At 34.6% G+C, this 20,063-nt stretch overlaps 1 protein-coding gene across 1 annotated transcript; it reads right to left on the minus strand.

Moving 5' to 3' along the window:
• Positions 1 to 5,336: 5,336 nt before the first annotated feature.
• LOC105341802 (uncharacterized) lies at positions 5,337 to 20,060 on the minus strand. Its single transcript, XM_011448522.3, has 23 exons — positions 19,962 to 20,060; positions 19,705 to 19,750; positions 18,332 to 18,424; positions 15,522 to 15,571; positions 14,954 to 15,041; positions 13,927 to 14,073; positions 13,278 to 13,425; positions 12,805 to 12,931; positions 12,334 to 12,586; positions 12,006 to 12,148; positions 11,562 to 11,731; positions 11,119 to 11,250; positions 10,699 to 10,848; positions 10,417 to 10,528; positions 9,884 to 10,072; positions 9,498 to 9,637; positions 8,989 to 9,207; positions 8,295 to 8,547; positions 7,903 to 8,066; positions 7,546 to 7,741; positions 6,997 to 7,158; positions 6,751 to 6,861; positions 5,337 to 6,638 (listed from the first exon to the last, which is right to left on the minus strand). Exons 2-23 carry the CDS (start codon positions 19,736 to 19,738, stop codon positions 6,522 to 6,524), a joined length of 3,198 nt encoding a protein of 1,065 aa, XP_011446824.3. The 5' UTR covers positions 19,739 to 19,750; positions 19,962 to 20,060; the 3' UTR covers positions 5,337 to 6,521.
• Between the last annotated feature and the right edge of the window lie 3 nt (positions 20,061 to 20,063).

The raw sequence follows: 20,063 nt of genomic DNA on the forward strand, positions 1-20,063 counted from the left end.
GTAGAACTTGTTTAACAATTGTTTTTAAATAATTTAGTAAAGTTTTAAGGTTTGGTTTCATTGCGGACTTCATTTTCATCCGAATACCTGTTTTATAGTTATTTGCATAATGATATATTGTATACAGGGTTATTTTCGCCCGTGTAATTTTCGCCCTTTTATACATACAAAGAGTTTCGCCCCGTCTTGAATTCGCCCAGATACAGTTGTGATATTTTGAGACATTGGAAGTCGCCCAGTCTTAAATCCGCCCGCTGATAACGTGGGCGAAAGGGGCGAAGCTTGGGAGTATTTCCCTGTCATAAATTAATTCTTTTAAAGGTCTACAGTGCCTTTTATGCTTACATAAGGACATCACACAGAACACTGTTTAGCTTAATAGTTTTCTAGATTATTTGAGTACGTGCTTTATTTATATTCTAGATCTCTTTCTGCTCAATGATCAAACTGATTATAAGAATTTATTCCATTTTTTTTGGTAAAAAGATTTTCGTTTCTAATCTATATACAGCTATTCCAAATATACAAGTATTGAATCGGTAGAAAAGGTTTCATCTGTCCCATACCTTATATACTGAAGATTCCTTATTTTACGCGAGTAGTTAATTCTGCGGTTCAACGAGACGGGCTTCTCGCGATTTTACGCGGATATTATTTCCTCGCGTTTAATAAGAAATTTAGTAGTTTTGAATGACTGGGAAGAATGTTTAAAATCAACGGTCGTGACGTACATGCATGTACTATGGGCCAATTACCGAAGAATAATAATTACTTGGTCAGACAAAACATGAGCTACAAAGAAGATGATAGCTGATTGCAGGCACGTAGCATCGTTTTTGAAAGTGGGGGGGGGGGGGGGGGGGCCAGACCCATCCAAAAAATCTTGACAAGCAAAAAAAAAAAAAGGGAAATTTAAAGTTTCCACAAATCTTCAAAATCCCAATTCGTGGGGGGGGGGGGGGGGGGGGGGGGGGGGGGAGAGGGGACTACAAAAAATTTCTTCCCTACCAAAAATTTTCCCCTCCAAATCATGAAATTCCTAATCCGTGGGGGGGGGGGGGTAGTGGTAACTTCAATTTGACTCCTCATTTCCTTATTTTCATATCAATTTTTTACTTACTTCCAAAAAAGTGGGGGGGCCAACTCCATTATAATTCATTTTTTTATATGTAAATTTTAAAAAATTTGTTGCTGCGAGAAAAAGGGGGGGGGGGGCCTTGGCCCCCCCCCCCTGGTCCCTCCTGATGCTACGTGCCTGGATTGGCATAGAATGCATGTTTTGTCTTACAATTGGTTTGATCTTACTTCGTCAAATTGAATAAACATCGATATGAATATGCTAATAAAAAAATATAGTCACTATTGTAAATGACGAATAAGTATGTCTTCCTTTTTGCACCTTCACATTGTGAATTTTTTGGTTTGAGAACATTCATGTTTTTAAAAGTTCGTAAACATATGATCAAAACATACAGACCTTAATATTCATCATTATTCTTAAATTATAATTATTATTAACCATATAATGAGATCCATTAAATTGAAAAGAAGCATGATTTGCACGTTGGAAGTATTAAGAGCCCTGGATAGGCTTTCTGGGGCTGTCCTGGAGACAAGAGTGTCTCTTTGGGAATAAATTAATCATTGTTGAAAGATTATTTTGGTTATTCACAAAGATATAAAAAGAAGCCACACTGATTTTCATGTTCAGAAGTAAAATTTTTAAAATGTGAAACATATCGATCTGCAGGACTAGAACTCGATTGGGAGTCACACTTAAATGAAACAATTATGGTAATGTTGAGTTTATTGTGCGTCGGACAACTTCAGACTTTCGAGTTTCGATCAAGTGTATGCCCGCTATTGTCCAAATATAAATAAACCTTGTTGAAAATGATTCTCCTAGCTTAATTAATCCTGAAAGAAACTTTGTGTAATTGTACGAACATAGGAAATAAAACAAATCATGAAGTGAGATAGTTTACCATGGACCGAACATTGTCGATTTTCTATACAGTAGAGGGTTATTAGGCGAAAATTCATACTAGTATTTTAATGCAGAATAATCTCACATCCAATTAAAGATTGAAGAATATTCAATCGAAATGTATTCCAATACATTAAGTTCTTTTAACAATCAGCAATTCAGCCATTCTCCCGGGTTTATTGATCATCGAGTGCTTCTCTGTCGTGCCAGGGCCTACAGAAACATATAGAACTTTTTAGACCAGATATTACAAATGGCCCGCGATGTGAGTTAAAAATAGTGATGTATTAAAAGTACATATAAGAGAAAACCTTGCATTAAAAGTGTTATTTAGCGCGTCGGCGCGCCCGCGCGTCCATTTCACTTCTTTTATTCCAGGTAAAATCTTCCCGTAGAGAAACGTTCAAATGACGTCGATCTTACTTTCCCTTTATTTGCGATAGACGATCTGAAGTTACGAAAGATTTCGAGGAGGTTTTTTTAAAAGAAAACTTGCCAAGAAGATGGGGGAATAAGATGGCGCAAATGCCCATTCGGTTTAGTAGTGAAATACAATTTTAAATTTATTTTTCCCAAATTAAATCTATTCAAATAAATTATAATCCAACTTTGCAAAAGCAAAATTTCTAACTGTAGTCAGTTTTTAATATAATCAACAAAAAATAAGATAAAAAATATTGTTGGAAATTTTGGTGGTATCGAACCCGTAACATAAAAATCCTAAATGTATAAGGTTAGCTTATACCAGGTACTCTAACCACTGAGCCATTTCCGACACAACAATGTGGGCTTTTAAATATTATGTGTGACTAAGGCCACGAACTACTGAACTTGTATTATTTTCTAAAAACGTTCAATTGTTGGGATACAAAATGATATTTTTTTAGTATAATGGGTCATCTCTCCACGTTTTTGTTGATTGAAATCGGGTTGTTTTCCAATAGACCTTAATTAGACTATGAGAAAAATATGGAGCACAGACCCACTCTATAAAAGAAAATGCCTTGAAGTTCTAAAAAATGACAGTATTTGCAGGTTTTGATACGTAAACGCCTCTTTGAGTCAGCATAGTCCAAGTATTGAACATACCTTTAGGTTAAAAATCAATGATTCGTTAAATATATATTAAATTATTTAAAAAAAAACCCATCATATTTATTGATACTTTAATTTTTCAGTAGCCTGTCCGACCGCGTATGGGTATTTTACACGCCTTATCCACCCATCTTCTTTGCAATATAATATGATTATTTAACCCACTTTAAAATAATGGCGAATAGTGTATGTCGTTTTTGTAGGAAAACTCCCAGAGACGTGAATCCGTCATCAGCGGTCATTGTGTGTCCACCTCTTTGCTCTGTTTTTTGCTAAAATATAAAAAGGTTCAAGATGTGGGAACGAGGCCATGATACTCACTTGATACTTTTGACCAAAATAAGATAATTTTGATTGCAAAACTTGAGCTTATTTTTCTTTGACAGAAAATGTTTAATGAGTATAATTATGATTATAGAGATGCATATTTCACAATTCAACATTGAACGAATGTGGAAATACATGTTTTGTCACAATTTTTCAAATTGGTTGCTAAACTTTTGGTTGTATCGAGCTCGAGTTTATGATCCAACAACGGGCATGCTACGGAAATGAGTGGAGGAAATCTGTATGAGGCTGATAGTCAGGATTTCAAGAGTTTCGGTTTTTATGATTTGATTTATCAATGAATGCAGCCATGTTTATGCCAAGAGGTAAAAAAAGCGCATTTTGTTGAAACTCGTTACATAATTTTATTCCCTGCTTGTTTCAGAACTTTTTGCTGCAGCTTTGAATTAAGTTTTTATTATTCAAAAAGTGTTATATCATCTAAGCTGAAATTTCAAGCGATATTTCCAGTTTATTTTTTGTATGGTGTCAATTTAAATGTCAGTCAGTCCTTAAATCTTTGTATTCTGACAAGACGTATACTACAGTGTAGATTAAAAAGCATGTAACGTTTATATTCATTCCAAGAGACGAAAACTAAAAAAAAATATTGCAACATCTTAATGTTTAAAAAACTTAAGATTCAGAAGAAGAGCAATTATTTTGTTGATGATCCGTAGGGATTGTGTTGTAAGGTAATGATATATTAGTTAGTAACGAGCTATATTTGCCTACAGCAGAACACAATTAATCCGGTGAGTTATATAGCCTATTGGCCATTCCATCCAACGTACTTAAAGAGTGCAGGCAAACACGTGAGTGAGAATGGCGGCCCAAATTTATCTATCGGTTTGTGTATGGATGCCTGGAAAACATGTTAAATACAGGGAAAAAAACTTCTGGAAAGGATTACGTGATCTGGTCTCCATCAGCAATTAAAACTTAAAGAGCAGACTTTACTCTTCAGTTGATATGTATAAACATAAATACGGTCGATTACATTTACAGTTTAATTTTTTTTTTCTGTTCAGTGTTTCGACAAGTGAAAAGAGGGCGTCTTTTGACTGAATTCAGCACATGTCTGGCCGATTTCTTTTTCAACTCAATATTTTTTAACGCGCGCATACTTTTGCGTTGAGGAGACAAGTGCATGCAATTTCTATAAAATGCTTTTTATGCAGGAGATCAATTTGGGTGGCAAAATTACTGATTAGACAGCAAATCTTCATTACTTATAACCTAGAAACTTTAAATATATAGTTTTAACTTTTTGTACACTTAATAAAAATGTCACTTTTTTAGGGAAAGGAAACTGACAGAAATGCTTAAAATATGTGATGCTCTGAACTTTCTTAAAACAAAATAGATCTACAATAAAAAGAAAAATGTTTTGACACCTCGGCTTCCCTATCTTATTAATTGAAGGCATTTTAAGAGACGTCAGTTGACTGTTAACCCTATAAATGACCTTAAGAATTCTACTTAAAAGCATCACGTATTTCTAGGTCTGATAAAAGGATGCGTGTGTGTAGACCAGGATTGGTAGTCTGTTGGATACTTGTACATGAAGTGGTGTGCGTACAGGTAGTACATGTACTATAGACATTAGTACTATATGTGTACTTATTAAATTGCGATATTAGGATAAACAAGTAACTTATTAGAAAGTACCTATTTCACTTTTCAAAAAACTTTTTACGCATGCTGGTTTTTTTTTTGCCTTGTGTATACAATTCCCTTTGGTATAGATCTTTTGTATGCAAAGATGACAATGCATATAGCCATATATTGTATGTTCACAGTTGGATACATCTTTATAGCCCTAATCCTCCCACGAAATATTGGAGGCATAAAAATTTCAGTTGCAGTGAAGAGTTCCCAGGCAACATTTTACCACGTTCATAGTTTATAAAATAAACATTTAACATTTGGTTATCTTATTTATTATATGATAATAATTTCTTAAATGTATACATAGGATTACATATATAAAATGTGCTTGGTAACAAAGGGAGATAACAAGTTAACAGAATGGACGGAGTTATATTGAGACTGCCAGCAGCCAAAGTTAACAGGATTATCACAGGCTTATTATTAAATCAGGGCTAAATACAGACAGTATAAATAAATCACTATGACAAAAAAGATTTACAGTAAATACAGAGTTAATCAATTTATCAAAATTTGGTTGGAGTATATTGGATTCAAAACAGGTACAAATGATATATATTTTTAGAAAAGGTTTAGTTGTATTTAATTATATATTTGAAGATCTAATGATGAAATATAAAATTAACTATATTAATTATAAATATACATTTGAGTCAACAGCATCAATATGTAAATTGATTTGTACAAGAATTGCTTACATAATTATAAATAATAGTAAGAAAAAAATTTTAGTATAAAAATCAAAAATATAATTATGAGAATAAAAAGGTAATTCCATATGCATATTCAATAGAGGTTAATATACGTCAGCTTTCTTACTTAGTCATATATTAAAATAAATATATCACCTACGCCATCTTCTAAAGGCTCATTATAGCCATATAAATTTGTAAATCAATTAGATATGCAATTCAATAAAGAAATTTTCTTAAATATTAACATATTGAATAAGGTAATTTTGTATACAAATATACATCCTCTGGTGATAAAAAAGAAAAATTATACAGAAATAAGCTTTTGGACGGTACACCATACATATCACATCTTTATTGCATCTAGCCTTTAAAAATCAAAGTAGAAAAAAAATCACATCTAGAAAATAACAAATCTGGACGGAACTCAAAAAAGCCATAATTGTCTACAAAAAATTGCTCAAGTCCTGCTCAGCACACTAAATATTGCATAAGTAAATAATTAACACAAAAATAAGTTGGTCCAAACTGTACAGAATTTCTAGAAATTGAGTTTCTCCAAAACAGATAACTTTGGGGAGACAAAAACAAAAAATTCCTTTTTTGGGGGGGAAAAGTTATAGCAAACAAAATTGTGCTTGCATTGGGGAAGATAATTTTAATAAATCTCAATTATTGTCTTTGCAGCCATACTGGAATCAAGTTTAGACACAATCTCTGGACTTGAATGGACCCTCCATGTTGGATATTTACTTCTTTTTCTTGGGGAGGGAGTCATCACTACTGCTTGGGGCAGGTGAAGCAGGGGGTGGGAAGTCATCCGCTGTGAATCCGGACCGGGTGTGGGCACTTCTCCTCCCTCGCACCTAGGGGTATATTAACAAGATGAACATGACATTACACAGTATTATCTTTAATATGGAATTTAGGGAGGATTAGAGAATAATTGAACTTTTTAATATGTTTTTGCTGACTGACCCCATGGAAACTGGCCTGGGATCCCATCAGGTTCTCTACCCCTCGGGCACCTCTCTCAAGGGCGTTCTTCATGTCCTTGTCCATTCCTGGGATAGAGATATCTCCAAACACCTGAATTGTTTATTCAGAAATTAAAACAAAATACAATGTATATGAGAAAAAACGTCACATTAAAAAAACAAATGGTTTGTGGGTTAAAATGCAAACTTAGGTAACAGTTCTTAAAGACCACCACATGCCACAAACCTCGACAATGGCTCCATCAGGAAGCCGCAGGAAATGGCGATAGAGTTCGCGGAGTCCGTCCAGATGAATGGTGTGGATTGAGACGTGGGTGGTGATCTCCTTCCTCCCCTTCACAGTCTCCTTGTGTTCCATGCCACTCTCGTCCCAAATGCTCTCCTCCACCTAAAACAGTCAACCTGCATCAGTGCTTTTTGCTCCTGATTGTAATACATCAGGCCTTAAATTAAATGTACATTGTAGCTAATTAATTTTTCTGTATAAAGCATCTCTTATATATATATATGATTTTTTTGAAGAAAAAAAAATTGGATACATAAGAATAAATAATATTTTAATACAATGGAGCCTCTTTAATCCAAACATCTGCATTTTCAACTAAATTATCAAAACAAAACAAGCATTTCCAATAATATGTAGGAATATTATGCAATAATTTAATAGTTCACTTAAAAATATATCCAGAAGTTGAAGACTTCTGATTAACAATTACTGAAGCCATGATGTAGTTTGGTTTTTTGATATCTATTTAAATGCAGCAGATTTTCTTACATCTTCCTCCTCCCATATATAGTCATAGACTGCAGTCTTTCTCCTCTCTCCTTCCTCGCCTCTCCATTTCTCCGATTTCTTCACTATGTAATTCAGCTCCTGATTGGATACCTCAAGGTCATAGGGCAGGAAGAAGTTGTCCTCATCACCGTGGAGACGCCAATACACATCCAGCATTCGACCATTGTTATGTAGCCTGTCATATTGTATAATTTATAAAAATTTACATTTCGGGTTTGAAGACAGAGGGATTGACATACATTTGTGACTGAGTAGCATTATATATAAAAATTCTAGATGTATGTTACATCTATATTGTCTTACTTTAAGAAAAAATATAAATACACTTATAAATACCTGAGGAAGTACATGTAGAGTATGGAGGCGGACATAAACATGGTGAAGACATAGAGGAAGGCCACAATGAAGATCCCAGCCAGACCCGAGCCCTCCAGTCTCAGGAAGTGGTAGTACAGCTTGACCACATCAGCCTGGGGGTAGATGGACGTGTCCTCATATCTCTGTCACAGGGAAAATCAAAAGATAAAATTAGGGACTCAAACCGCGCAGAAGCAACCAGGAGAATAATTCATGAAAGTGGACTGATCAGGAATGTCATACTTAATTCAGGTATTTGTTGTGATTTTTAATAGTAAAGTTGTGAATTTTATACTAGTATCAGAGAATGAATATTTTTTTTAATGAGCATATTGAATGAACATTTGTATATTTTCACATCCTTTTCATACCTTGAGACTCATGTCAACAATGAGGATGAGGATAGGATCCAGGAATGTGAACAATCCGTAAGCCACAATGAATTTACATCCAATGTCTGGGAAGAGTCCAAACAGCTTCTGGCAGACCCAGCAGAACACGACCAGTAGAGAAAACACCACGATGTTCGTCAGCGGTCCCAGCCACACCACACCTATCTCCTCCCGCGTGGCCATCAGTGTGCTCTGGTAATTCAGCTCCACGGTGTACGGCAGGAAGTTAAACCTGTGGATGGAGAGAGGAAAGTGTTAAAGATGGAGAGCGAAAGTGTTACAGGGATAACAGACAATGATGTGTGTGTGTATGATAATGTGTCAGCTGTTAATGTTTTTTTTGCTGGTGTATTCACCAAAATATCAGCAGGATATTTTTAGTCTTTCTTCGTTGCTCTTGGAAAATACTTAAATTGTTGATAAATAAAAATAAATTAACAACTTTTGGAAAATCTTGCAAAGGCTGTTAATTCATAATGAAAATCAAAAGGTTTACAAAAGACAAACTTTTAAAAAGGTTTAAACATTTAATCTTTCCTCCAGTGTAAAGAGGGCTGGATGGGTGTTGTCATTTTTGGACTATATCGATCTCCTTCTAATAAGAAGGCTTAGTATAGAGATACAGAAAAAAGAAGAAATTTTAATTTGATGATATACAAACTGCCTCACTCACTTGTTGACGGGAATGCCGATTGCATTGAGAAACATCCACTGACCAATGTAATGGTTGTACATCCGGATAAAGAAGACAATGATAAACATCAACAACATTCCCCAGAATTCCCTGCTCCTCCACTCCGACAATCCCAGTTCAGCCATAAACTGGCGCCCCACATACTGCAGCTTCTTGTTGGTTCCACTGGAATACCGACCTTTCTCCGCAAAAGGAGGTCTGTGTAAACCAGAAAGTCAGTAACAGTGTACATGTACATGCAGAGAAAGAAGTACTAGAAAAAATATTTTTAGGTGGCACTCTAATTTTCATAAAAACCTTACTGATGTATGTGACCAGTGTAATACAAATCAAGATATGTGTATGCAACACATTACATTAGCTAATGACACCTTACTTAACATTTTTTAAAAAAAAATTCTAGACTGTAAAATCCTAAATCAACCAAGCTATCATTGAGCTATTATATGAACCATGATTTGTTAGAGTAGCCCTCAGAACAAACTTACTGCACAGTGAAGGAGTGCTGCTCTAGTTCCTCCACATGCGTCAGCTTCTTGCGGTTTGCTGGTGGTTGTAGGATGTGGGTGTGTGGTAGCATGGAGTACAGCTTGTTGTGGTAGACCTCCACTGGGTTGTTCAGGTATCTCTGTGGTGTTAAAACAAGAAATTAACAACTCCCTATAACTACAGTAACTTGATAATAAATTACAAGGGAATTTCTTTCAACCATCAGTATTGCAAATAATTCACACACAATTAATGATAAATAATACACATTCCAGCATAGAAGAACTGAGGGAGAGGAAACATGTTGATTTCTAAGAAGTGGACATAATTGGTTATATATTTTAATAATGCCAGTAAATTGTACACAGTTGTATCCCAACCTTACCTTGTAGTACATTCCTGGCATTCCCTCAACTGGTTTGAAATCCTCCTCTTTACGAATGGCCTTCAGATCATTGAGGTCAGCCAGAGCCTCTCTTTCAGCATTTTCATCCTCCGAGTCAGAATCCAGGTCCATCTTTCTGTCTTTGTGGATTATCCGGGATCCAAAAGTGGTGGCAGCAGTAGAGGGCCTCTGAAATTCAAAAAAAATTCTTGATTTAATAACATGAAGGCAAACTTTGTTTATTTCATATGAATTCTTGATTATTTGAAAGTGATAAAAAGATATTACACTAAATGTAATATAAAATATCAATAGTAGATTACGTTTATCCATTTTATTTACATTTTAATACATGAAGCAATCGATAGAATCAAGTCACTTTGGCTTTTATTCAAATATTAGATAATTACAAATGGTGGCATGTATATGAAGCTTAAAAGTACATGTACTTTTGAAAGCATACATTCCCTTGAAAAATTTTTATAGATTAATTGTAGAAAATGTAATTGTGATGGATACTCCAAATTTCTTACCTTGTCATCTAATCCCAATCTCTCATTCAGTTTGACCTTGGTTGCCGTGGCATCAGACTTGTTTCCATCAAAGTCTGTCTCAGTTGGGCTGTTCAAACTGACTTGGGATGGACTATAAAAATATTTTTCCATCAAATATTTTGGAAGCTTTTCAATAACTCTACATAAACAACTGTCAAATCTCTCTCTCTCTCTCTCTCTCTCTCTCTCTCTCTCTCTCTCTCTCTCTCTCTCTCTCTCTCTCTCTCTCTCTCTCTCTCTCTCTCTCTCTCCCCTCTGTACCTGGGGTTTGAGCTGATTGAGGACAGTGACCCTGGGATGGGTTCCTCCCCGTCACGGTACTCCTCCCCCGGGTTGACACGGCTGGGGAATCCCGTGATTGAGGAGGAGAACTCTAGCTCCACCTCGTACTCCTTCTGACTGGCAAGGTGTCTGTCAAATAGAGAGGTCAAATATTAAGGGTCCAATTCTACATCCTTCCTAACCAAAATATACCCAGCCGCTTATAAATATACTGAAGGCATATATAAATCACTTTTTTTTTAATACACCAAGTTCAAGACTTCCATTATCTCTTTTTTTACAGAAAAATTAATTTCTATAAATAATGGTGTCTTTTTTCTTAAATATTATTACTGTAACGCATACCCGGTACTGTAAAACAGATGTGTACAAATCAATAGTCCAATACAAGCTACATACCGAGGGAGTTTTACAATTTCAAAGTACATGTTGCAGAGCCAATGATCCATATCTGAGGCCATCAGTTCCTCAAACTTCTCGTGTTTGTCCAGGATGGGGTCCATCTCTCCACGCATGATTGGACATTTGTACCTGACAATAACAAACAGAGGTCATACACTCCTGCTTCTCGATGTTTGAATGGTTTACCATGAACATACATATATCTAACAACAAAGAGTACATACACTTGCAAGTAATAGTTCAGATATTGTGTAAATTTAGATTTTTTTCTTACAAGAAAATTAACTTTTCTGGAAAAATTATTAAAGTAAATTAATAACAATATTTAACTATAAAGGATTTTTGCAAGGAATATCTAAATAATTGTTCAGATTTAATTTTTAAAAGATACATTAGAACTGCTGACAGTGGAGAAAAGTGAGAAGCATGGGGACACCTACTTTCCCTCGATGATGTCGAACTGTCCATCACAGATGGGGAAGCAGCCCCACCCCACTACTCGGTCAGTGGCCACAACAGCACCCCTCAGGAGAAACAACTCAAACATCAGGATCATTCCAGGTCTGAGAGAAGCTTTAGCTGGCAGGACGGTAAACACACTCTGGTCCATCTAAATAACAATAATCAAAATCATTAAAATCTCTTTAAATTGTCATACTTTATTCAATGACCCAATAAAGTAATTTCTATTGTTAATTTACCTTAAAAAAGTATCATTTAAGAAGTAGAAACAGTGGAAGAGTAAATACAGGGGCAAATAAAGAATTTGAGGTTTTTTCAGAATATTACCATGTATCATGAGAGAACTCTTTATTAAGGAAAAATGATACAGACAGAAAGTCTCAAGAGCACCTCATTTTGCTATAAAACTAAACAAAACTGACCTTCATTTCCACATTGTAGTATCGGCCATCATGGTTTATTGGTAATGTGGCTGCGCCCCAGGTTTGACCTTTCAACTTTGACCATCTCATGTTGTGACCTCCAAGCCGGTTGTAAAGTGATACCATCAAGACATATCTTCCACCTAATGTCAAAAAGCATTGTTCAAAGAAAAAAATTTTCCTTTGCCAAATTGCTATACCAGTGGTCATTTATAAGGATCACACAACATCCATTACTTAAACAGAGCCTTTCATAGTAAAGAGATAAAAGCAATCAATGAAACTACATTGTATCACAGACTGACACAATAATGAAAATGACCCTGACCTGGGAGTTTGTCCCTGACCCCTCTAAGACTCATCAGCTTGACCTGGATTGGCTGTGGAGTCTTGTTCCAGTCGACCTTCCACCTGCGACTCTGACTTCCTCCATACACACCATCAGCCAGCATCAGGTCACCATAGAACGTCTGGACCTCGCCCTTCCTCCGCTCGAGTACGCTGATCAGCTGACTCTCAGCTCGCCTGTACGCACGATGGAGGCGGTCCATTAACAGCTTCTCTCTCTGTCTCAGGATCTCCTATAAACCAACAATAGAGGCACACATCATTTATTTAACAAAAGGTCTTGTGTTTTAATAATTTTTTAAATCTAATTCTACATATCTCCTTTTCCTAAATATTAATAATCATAAGTAATATTGTGACATATAAAAACATAATAGGCAAAAAATTCCCTATGAAGATTTTCAAAACTTGGCATGTATGGGTGACTTTATTAAGTTTCTTGACCCCTGACCTCTCTCTTGGCAATGTCTGTCCTGCTCTCCTTGGTAACTTTAGCCATTCTTCGTTTTGCCTCTTCCTCCCTTCGTAGAACCTCCTCTTGTAATTTACGCTTCCTTTCAGCCTCCTGATCCAAATACCTAATCAATACAAAATGAATAAATGTGAATAACTGAAATTGCAACTGGAAAATATCACTTACATACTAGGATACTTTTGATCTGTGAAGACTACATGCTTATTTCTTTGACACCTAACAATTTTCAGTCCATAGCTTTATAGAAAATCAGTATTTGTCAAATGCATTAAACCAATGAAAACTGAATAAGACTTTTATCTAGAAGTTTCATATTTTAAAAAAATTTAATCTCAGAGTTTTATACAGTTAGATGCTCATCTCAACCAGATATCTCTTGCTGTGATTACATGTAATCCCTTGCATTTCTAAATCATGTAACAACTCAAAATCAAAATGAGATAACTCACTGGATGTGCTCGTCTCTGAGCCTTTTCTCCTCCTCCTGAACCTCTTCCAGCGAGATCTGGCCGAGCATGACTACATCGTCCTTCACTCCCTCCTCAAACTCGTTGAGATATGCAGGGTATTCTTCCTTCTCCATCGCCAGCTTAAGCTCTATTTAAAGAAATGAATGACAGAGATTTATTGTACTACGTCTTCTGTACATGTATTCTTAAAATCTTCAAACATACATTGCTAGAAAAATATGTTATACAGGCTAGCGATTTCAAATATTTGTTGTTACATATTTAGTGATTAGAGATATTTACTGAAAATTAGAAATTTATACCTACATTTTGGTAAATAATTAAGACTATTATAACTAGACGATTAAGGGGACTTGTGAATGTATTGTATTTATAAATATTGTAGATACATGTATATTATTTATCTTACTAAGCTACTGTATACAAAGAAATATTTGTTCCCATTTTATTTTCACCCCTGTAATTCTTGTTGTCCAATACCTTAATTTTATCTGTTTTAACATAACTTTGTTTGGGTGATTTCAAGACATGGCAAAAAACGTTTGCAAGTGTAGAAGGGCGAAAATAACCCTGTATACAGTAAAGTTTAAGTTTATCTATATTAATGATCATGTAAGTGATAAGTTACCTGAGATTTTCTCATATTTTGGGACATGCTCCTCCCTGGTAAACAGAGCCGGGGGGTCTCTCTTTGCCACCAGGTCTGTCTCCCCCTCCTCCAAACTGTCCATGAGGCGATACAAGTCGGGAAGGGTGTCATCTCGGGGCGGGGGCACTGAGTAAACAACAATTTATAGATACATCAATACATGCATACAGTTAGGGAGGGTCTCACCTCAAGGCAGGGGCACTGAGTAAAACAACCACAGATACATCAATGCACTTCACATATTATGAAACTTGATTAATTCAAAAGACCTGATACAAATAATTATTAATTTAATCACATATAGCATGTAATATAATTCATATTCTCTAAATTAATAAAATAGTAAAAAACAATCTCTCTGTGTGTCAATCCATAACTCTCTCTCTCTCTCTCTCTCTCTCTCTCTCTCTCTCTCTCTCTCTCTCTCTCTCTCTCCTCTCTCTCTCTCTCTCTGTGCATGTGTGTGTCTATACACAGTCATGTCGTAGGTGATCTTCAATACTCTAAAGGATAAACAATACTAAATCTGTTCTGGTGGCTTTTACATGTAACACACAAACCAGTGATGAAATATGAAATTGTGGTGGGGTGAATCTTTTCATTGTACTCAAAATAAAACACAACATACAACCAACTGACTGGTCTCTTTCATCTGAAAATCAGGTGACCTGGTTTTACATACAATCTGATATTATTATTAAACACTTGTAACTTGGCAATAGAAAGATGGTATATATAAAACATCATCAGTAATGACAAACACACCATAAAATTGCTATACAAAATTAATGCATTTTTACTTATACAGAATAAAACCATGCACATGCAAAGTATATTCATGGTTTTTGGGGTTTTTTTTGTATAAATCATACTTTTTTAAAAGCTATAAATATCCCAACATAAGACTAATATAAGTTTAGCATGCAATGGAATACAAATAAAAACAAAATTCAAATATTTTTTCTCAGACCATGCATCCCTGACACAGAATACTTTAAGTACCCACCATATTGGATCTCCTCTTCCTCTGTAAGGTCATGGTCCTTAGGGTCAAGGGTCATAACCTCAACTGTCTCCTTTGTTGTCACTGTTGTCTGTAAGAGAAAACATTGATTTTAAATATACAACTCAATGACCATAAAATATCATGCAAATACTTAAGATGGCTGGATAGTCGTGCCAGTTTTCAGGCTACATTTACCTCTTTATAAAGAATAGCTCTGTATAAAAATATAGGAAAATGCTTAAATTTTACAGCTGAAATATTTGGATTTTTACTCCACATATGTTAGTTTGTGGCCAAAATTATCAATTATGTAAAAGTTTAAGTTAAATCTGATGGTTAATTTGTTATTAATATAACTACCCTGGGACTTATAATAGAATCTTTCAGCTTGCTATATAAATCAGCTAGCTGATTTTAATGCTTAATGTTAAAAGCAACTGCAATGTAGGCAGTTTAACATTACATAGGTATTCAATATTTTCATAATAAAATTAAAATAAAAGGTCTACAAACAGATATATGTCTTACTAAATCATTAATCACCAGGCAGGCCATTTTTTAACCTTACCTCAACAGTGGAAGTTTTAGTTGTTGTTTCATCTTCATTCTTCACAATCTCTACAGAAAACAAATTCCATCATTCAATTCATTGTATTGGATTTTTACAGACAAATCAAATTCTTTCTAGATTTAATGAATCTTTTATAAGAGTGGACAATGCCAACTTCATTACAGAGTAAAACTCTGTAAAAAAAAAATCTGTATTGATTTAGTGATTTTTTCAATTGTATTCAAAGAGTGGCCATGTGTTGCAAACTGTTGTGCATATTGAAGTACTTACACTTTGCACCTAAGATAAAATTACAACCATAGAAAAAAATTATGACACTGACATGCACCTGTGAAATAAACAATAAAAAACCAGTCCAACCAAAACCTGCAGCATATCTACGGTACCTCTATCTGTACATGTACAGATGTCAAAACTTACCTGTATCGTTATAGATTGTTGTTTAGGTGACTAATCTTTACTTAAACAGGTACAAAAGTCAGACTCATACTTGCCAACCTCCAACATGTGAAAATCTGGTCATGACCAGATTTGGAAAGTAAAAAATCTGGTCATAGCGCGTAACGACATTCACGACATATTTATCATGCATTTCATAGGTATATACAATAGAAATATGTGTTAAAACTTATGTGGAATACTTTATTACAAAGAAGCATTTTAACTAACAGTTGCTGATTTTGAATTTTGTAAAGTGATCTGACACAGAAAATGGTAGGTTGTGTTTAGCTGAAAAAAAAATGCAAAAAGAGTTTCTGCTACATTAACTTTGCTTTTGAACTCTGTAAATGATGGCATGAAAGTTGTAAGTGACTTGGAAGACTTCTGTGTATTAAAAGGCATCCTATACATGACTTAGCGTTTTTAAATGTTTAGTCAGATCATTTTGGGCACAAAATCCAATATTCAAATGTGCGTTACATAGAACGCAAAAGCCTCGTTTTGTACTCGATTACTTTGATTTTCCCAGATATGTTGATAGTTACAAAAATATCGTTTTCTTTTTGTTGGTTTTGATTCCGCTGGCCCTGATGAAGACCTTTTCTTATTGGAAGCCATCACACTTAATGATTTAAACCTTCGCTTAGTCAAAACAACGGTGTGTTCCCGTTTTGCACACATTTGATAATTGGGTATAGAACAATAGGTGTGAATTGTGTTGTGATAGCAATTATAGTCTGCTTTCGGTCAAAGATTTTACCTGGTTTTTTACCTGTGTTTTTATTAGCGCCTTAACGATAAAACAAGAAGAATATAGACTTTTTGTTGTGTTTTAGGTCAAATAAGTATCCACACACTGATTAAAAAAGATAATGATTTGACTTTCAAATTTTTGCCCATTTACCTTAAATATAAAACAAAATGAATCAGAAAAAATTGCTGGTCCCAAGCCAATTGGAAGTTGATTCAATGGATAGTTATATGATGAAGGGGAAAACTACATAGACAGTCATATGGGGTACTCCGTGTCTCTTTTTACAGTTGAGTTGCAAATTATGTAAAAAGCATGTTTATAATTGATTGTTTGGTATCAACAGAAAGAATATTTCAACAGAAAGAATATTATGAAAGAAAACAGATCTTTATCACAAAATATTTCAATCTTTGAAGTAGCGACCTTGACGGTAGTTCTTATGACATCACCGCTTTAGAATATGGCGGGTCAAATCAGAGGTTAAATACATTAAAAAATCTGACAAAAATGATATTTTAATATCAATGCGATATAACTAAAACTGAAAAAGGTTGAAAATGCATGAATTAGGTCTACATTTGATAGGTTTTGTGAAATAATCTTTACAGTTTTTTAAGCATATAATAAAATTGCCGATTTATCATCATACAGTTTGTCTATTTCTTCGATTATTCAAACCACAACATTGATGAAAAATATTAAGCAGCGTTTGCACTTGACACATTTCCTCCATTTATGTCAGCCAAAGGAATTATAATTAAATATTAACATATTATATTTTCTCTTCAAACTTTTAACGTGTACATGTTCTTCCTATAGGCAGTAAAGGCGCTACATATTCAACATTTTTGCAATAATCTTAAAATTTCTTATTTAAAAAAAATAATGAAATTGTTTATGACCACATTGATGTTCGAAATCAAATTCATGAATATGGATGGTGATTATTATGTAAATGTGCAAGTTATATTGTAAGATAAAATAAATGTAAATATAAATTGCGAGTAGATATGTTTTACTTATCTTATTTTCAATTACCCTCGCAGGAATTGTGATACAGACCATAGCAATTAAGCAATTATCTCACCTGGTCAAATTCCCGTTTCGCACACATTTTTTCGATACCTAATTTTCAAATGTGTGCAAAACGGGAACAAACCAAAACAACTCACGATAATAATTACACTTAATGTGTCTGTTATAGCCACCGGCATTGTTTACATGTTACGTAAATCCAAGCTCAGCTTGGGTTCATAACTGGAAGTCAAACGCGCAACGTAATTTAGGAACCAAATCCGCAAATCGGGAGATATTCGGGTTGCACGACAAAAATCGGGTGAAAAGCATGACCCGCCGGGTCATAAAAAATAATCGGGTGAAGGGTTGAATAATCGGGTGTGACCCGACGAAATCGGGTCAGTTGGCAAGTATGCAGACTTATCTTTTTTAAGTAATGGTGTGCAAATCACTGTGCTAAGAGGGGGTAAATTCAAACTTTTCTACACTAGATCTGCCTGGGTGTAGAAGTATCTCCTACCAATCCATGAGTAAGAGTCCTAAGAGTTGATTGTCAATTTACTTTAACCTGTGTGAGAGTCAAAACTACCTTTACCTGTTTGGGAGCTGGTTTTGGTGTCCTGTGTTTTAACTGCTTCATTTACATCTTCCTCATCAACAACAGGAGTTTGTTTCCTGTGTTTCTTCTCTGTAATTAAAACAGAAAATGAATTTTTTTTTTTAAATGAATAAATTTAAATGTTTTGCAAAAGCTACATTAATTTAACCAAGGACCAAAAAATACATATATTGTTACAAACGATAATTTGAAGGGTTTTAAAGTTACTGGAAGGGGGAATAACTCAATGAGTCAAAACAGGGATAATAAAAATTCTCAGTAAATATAGCCAAAAAAAAAGAAAGTGTTAATGCCTAACTTAAGTCGGTCATGAAATGGGTCTTTAAAGCTAGTAAAACTAGGGGTAAAAAGATGGACTAAACTCTATTAATTTGCATGCATGACTTCAACAAAACAGTTCCATCAATATTGCTTTTGGTGAGGTTTGTACCTGAGTCCCCCTGATTAAACATCTAGCATTCTAATGATAGGGCTAAAGATTAAACTAACGATGTATAGAAATAATACAAGTACATGTACCAGTAGAAATGCCATAAAGCTAACACATTATCGACCACATTAACAGTAACAGTTTCTGATGCCAGGGAATTTCATTTATTTGATACTAGCGAACAAACTCTTCTGACATCCACCTTCCTCCCCTTTAAGGATCTTAGTACCTAAAGATCAACAATTCATTCTTATTAATCCTTCAACCTGTTAGTTTCAAGCTTTTGCCAAAGGTACCAAAAGTTATACATGTCATAAAAATGGAGAAAATTTGATGGGCTGATGGCTCTGATCAAACACTAACTTGGCAAGCTAAGCAAGACCACTAAAGCCGGATTGCCCCACTAATTCTTGTAAGGTGCCCTTCCATGTTACTGATGTTAGGTTACCTTTAAGTTGATATAGGATCAAAGTTTGATTTCATTGAAAATTAATTTATGATAGAGTGTATAACATATAGGCTTAGTAATGCCATGCTTCTAATAGAACTAGCTAGTGGGTCAACCCTTTAATTCAGTCAGTTGAGTGTTTGGTTTTTGAAACAGTAGGTCCAAAGTTTGATTCTACATTGTATTTGTAGTCATTCCTCCTATTCTTTTGCGAATTACTTTGATCAATCATTTAAGAGATGATTTTGTTTCAATCAATAAAAATAAAATGATATTTTAGCTACTTTATTTAAAATACTCAAATTTAATTCAATTCCTTGAAATATTATTTACAATGAATACCACACAGTGAATATCTATCATAAGTACAAATGTGTAAATGGACACATTTGATTTCATTATATAATTTTAAAAACTTATAAACTTTATTTCTTCATCATTCCAAAAAAGTAAGTAAAACGTTATTCGTACCTTTCTTGTTAGATGCCTTGGGTCTCTCTGCCATTATGGTATTTATCTGTAAAAAAACACAAATAAAAATTTCGAAAATTATTTACTTTATGGATCACTATTTTGTCAGTCCTTACATCCCGTTTAAAATGGACACAATACGCATGCTAACGTTCGTTGTATTATTGATAAACATAGTAAATAATGCAGACGAAGAAATTATTATATCACATATAATTTTGTCTATAGCGTTTTGGCAATTTCAAGTAATGTCTCACCTTTTCGCGATCGCACCTGTCGATCGTCAATCGGCCGCCATTTGTAAACAAATTGGAAGTTCCGTGACGTCATATCTACGGGAGGTTACTCCCGATACGTGT

This window comes from Magallana gigas, chromosome 5 (genome assembly GCF_963853765.1).
Source record: "Magallana gigas chromosome 5, xbMagGiga1.1, whole genome shotgun sequence".
Lineage (NCBI taxonomy): Eukaryota > Metazoa > Mollusca > Bivalvia > Ostreida > Ostreidae > Magallana > Magallana gigas.

What these genes read in the sequence shown, in the direction of transcription:
- LOC105341802 (XM_011448522.3), bottom strand. Translation starts at nt 19,738, where the DNA reads ATGGCAGAGAGACCCAAGGCATCTAACAAGAAAG. An exon ending in CAAAACCAGCTCCCAAACAG is followed by an intron (nt 15,572 to 18,331) that starts GTAAAGGTAGTT and finishes TGTTTTCTGTAG; the next exon opens with AGATTGTGAAGAATGAAGAT. An exon ending in TCAATCAGCTCAAACCCCAG is followed by an intron (nt 10,529 to 10,698) that starts GTACAGAGGGGA and finishes ATATTTTTATAG; the next exon opens with TCCATCCCAAGTCAGTTTGA.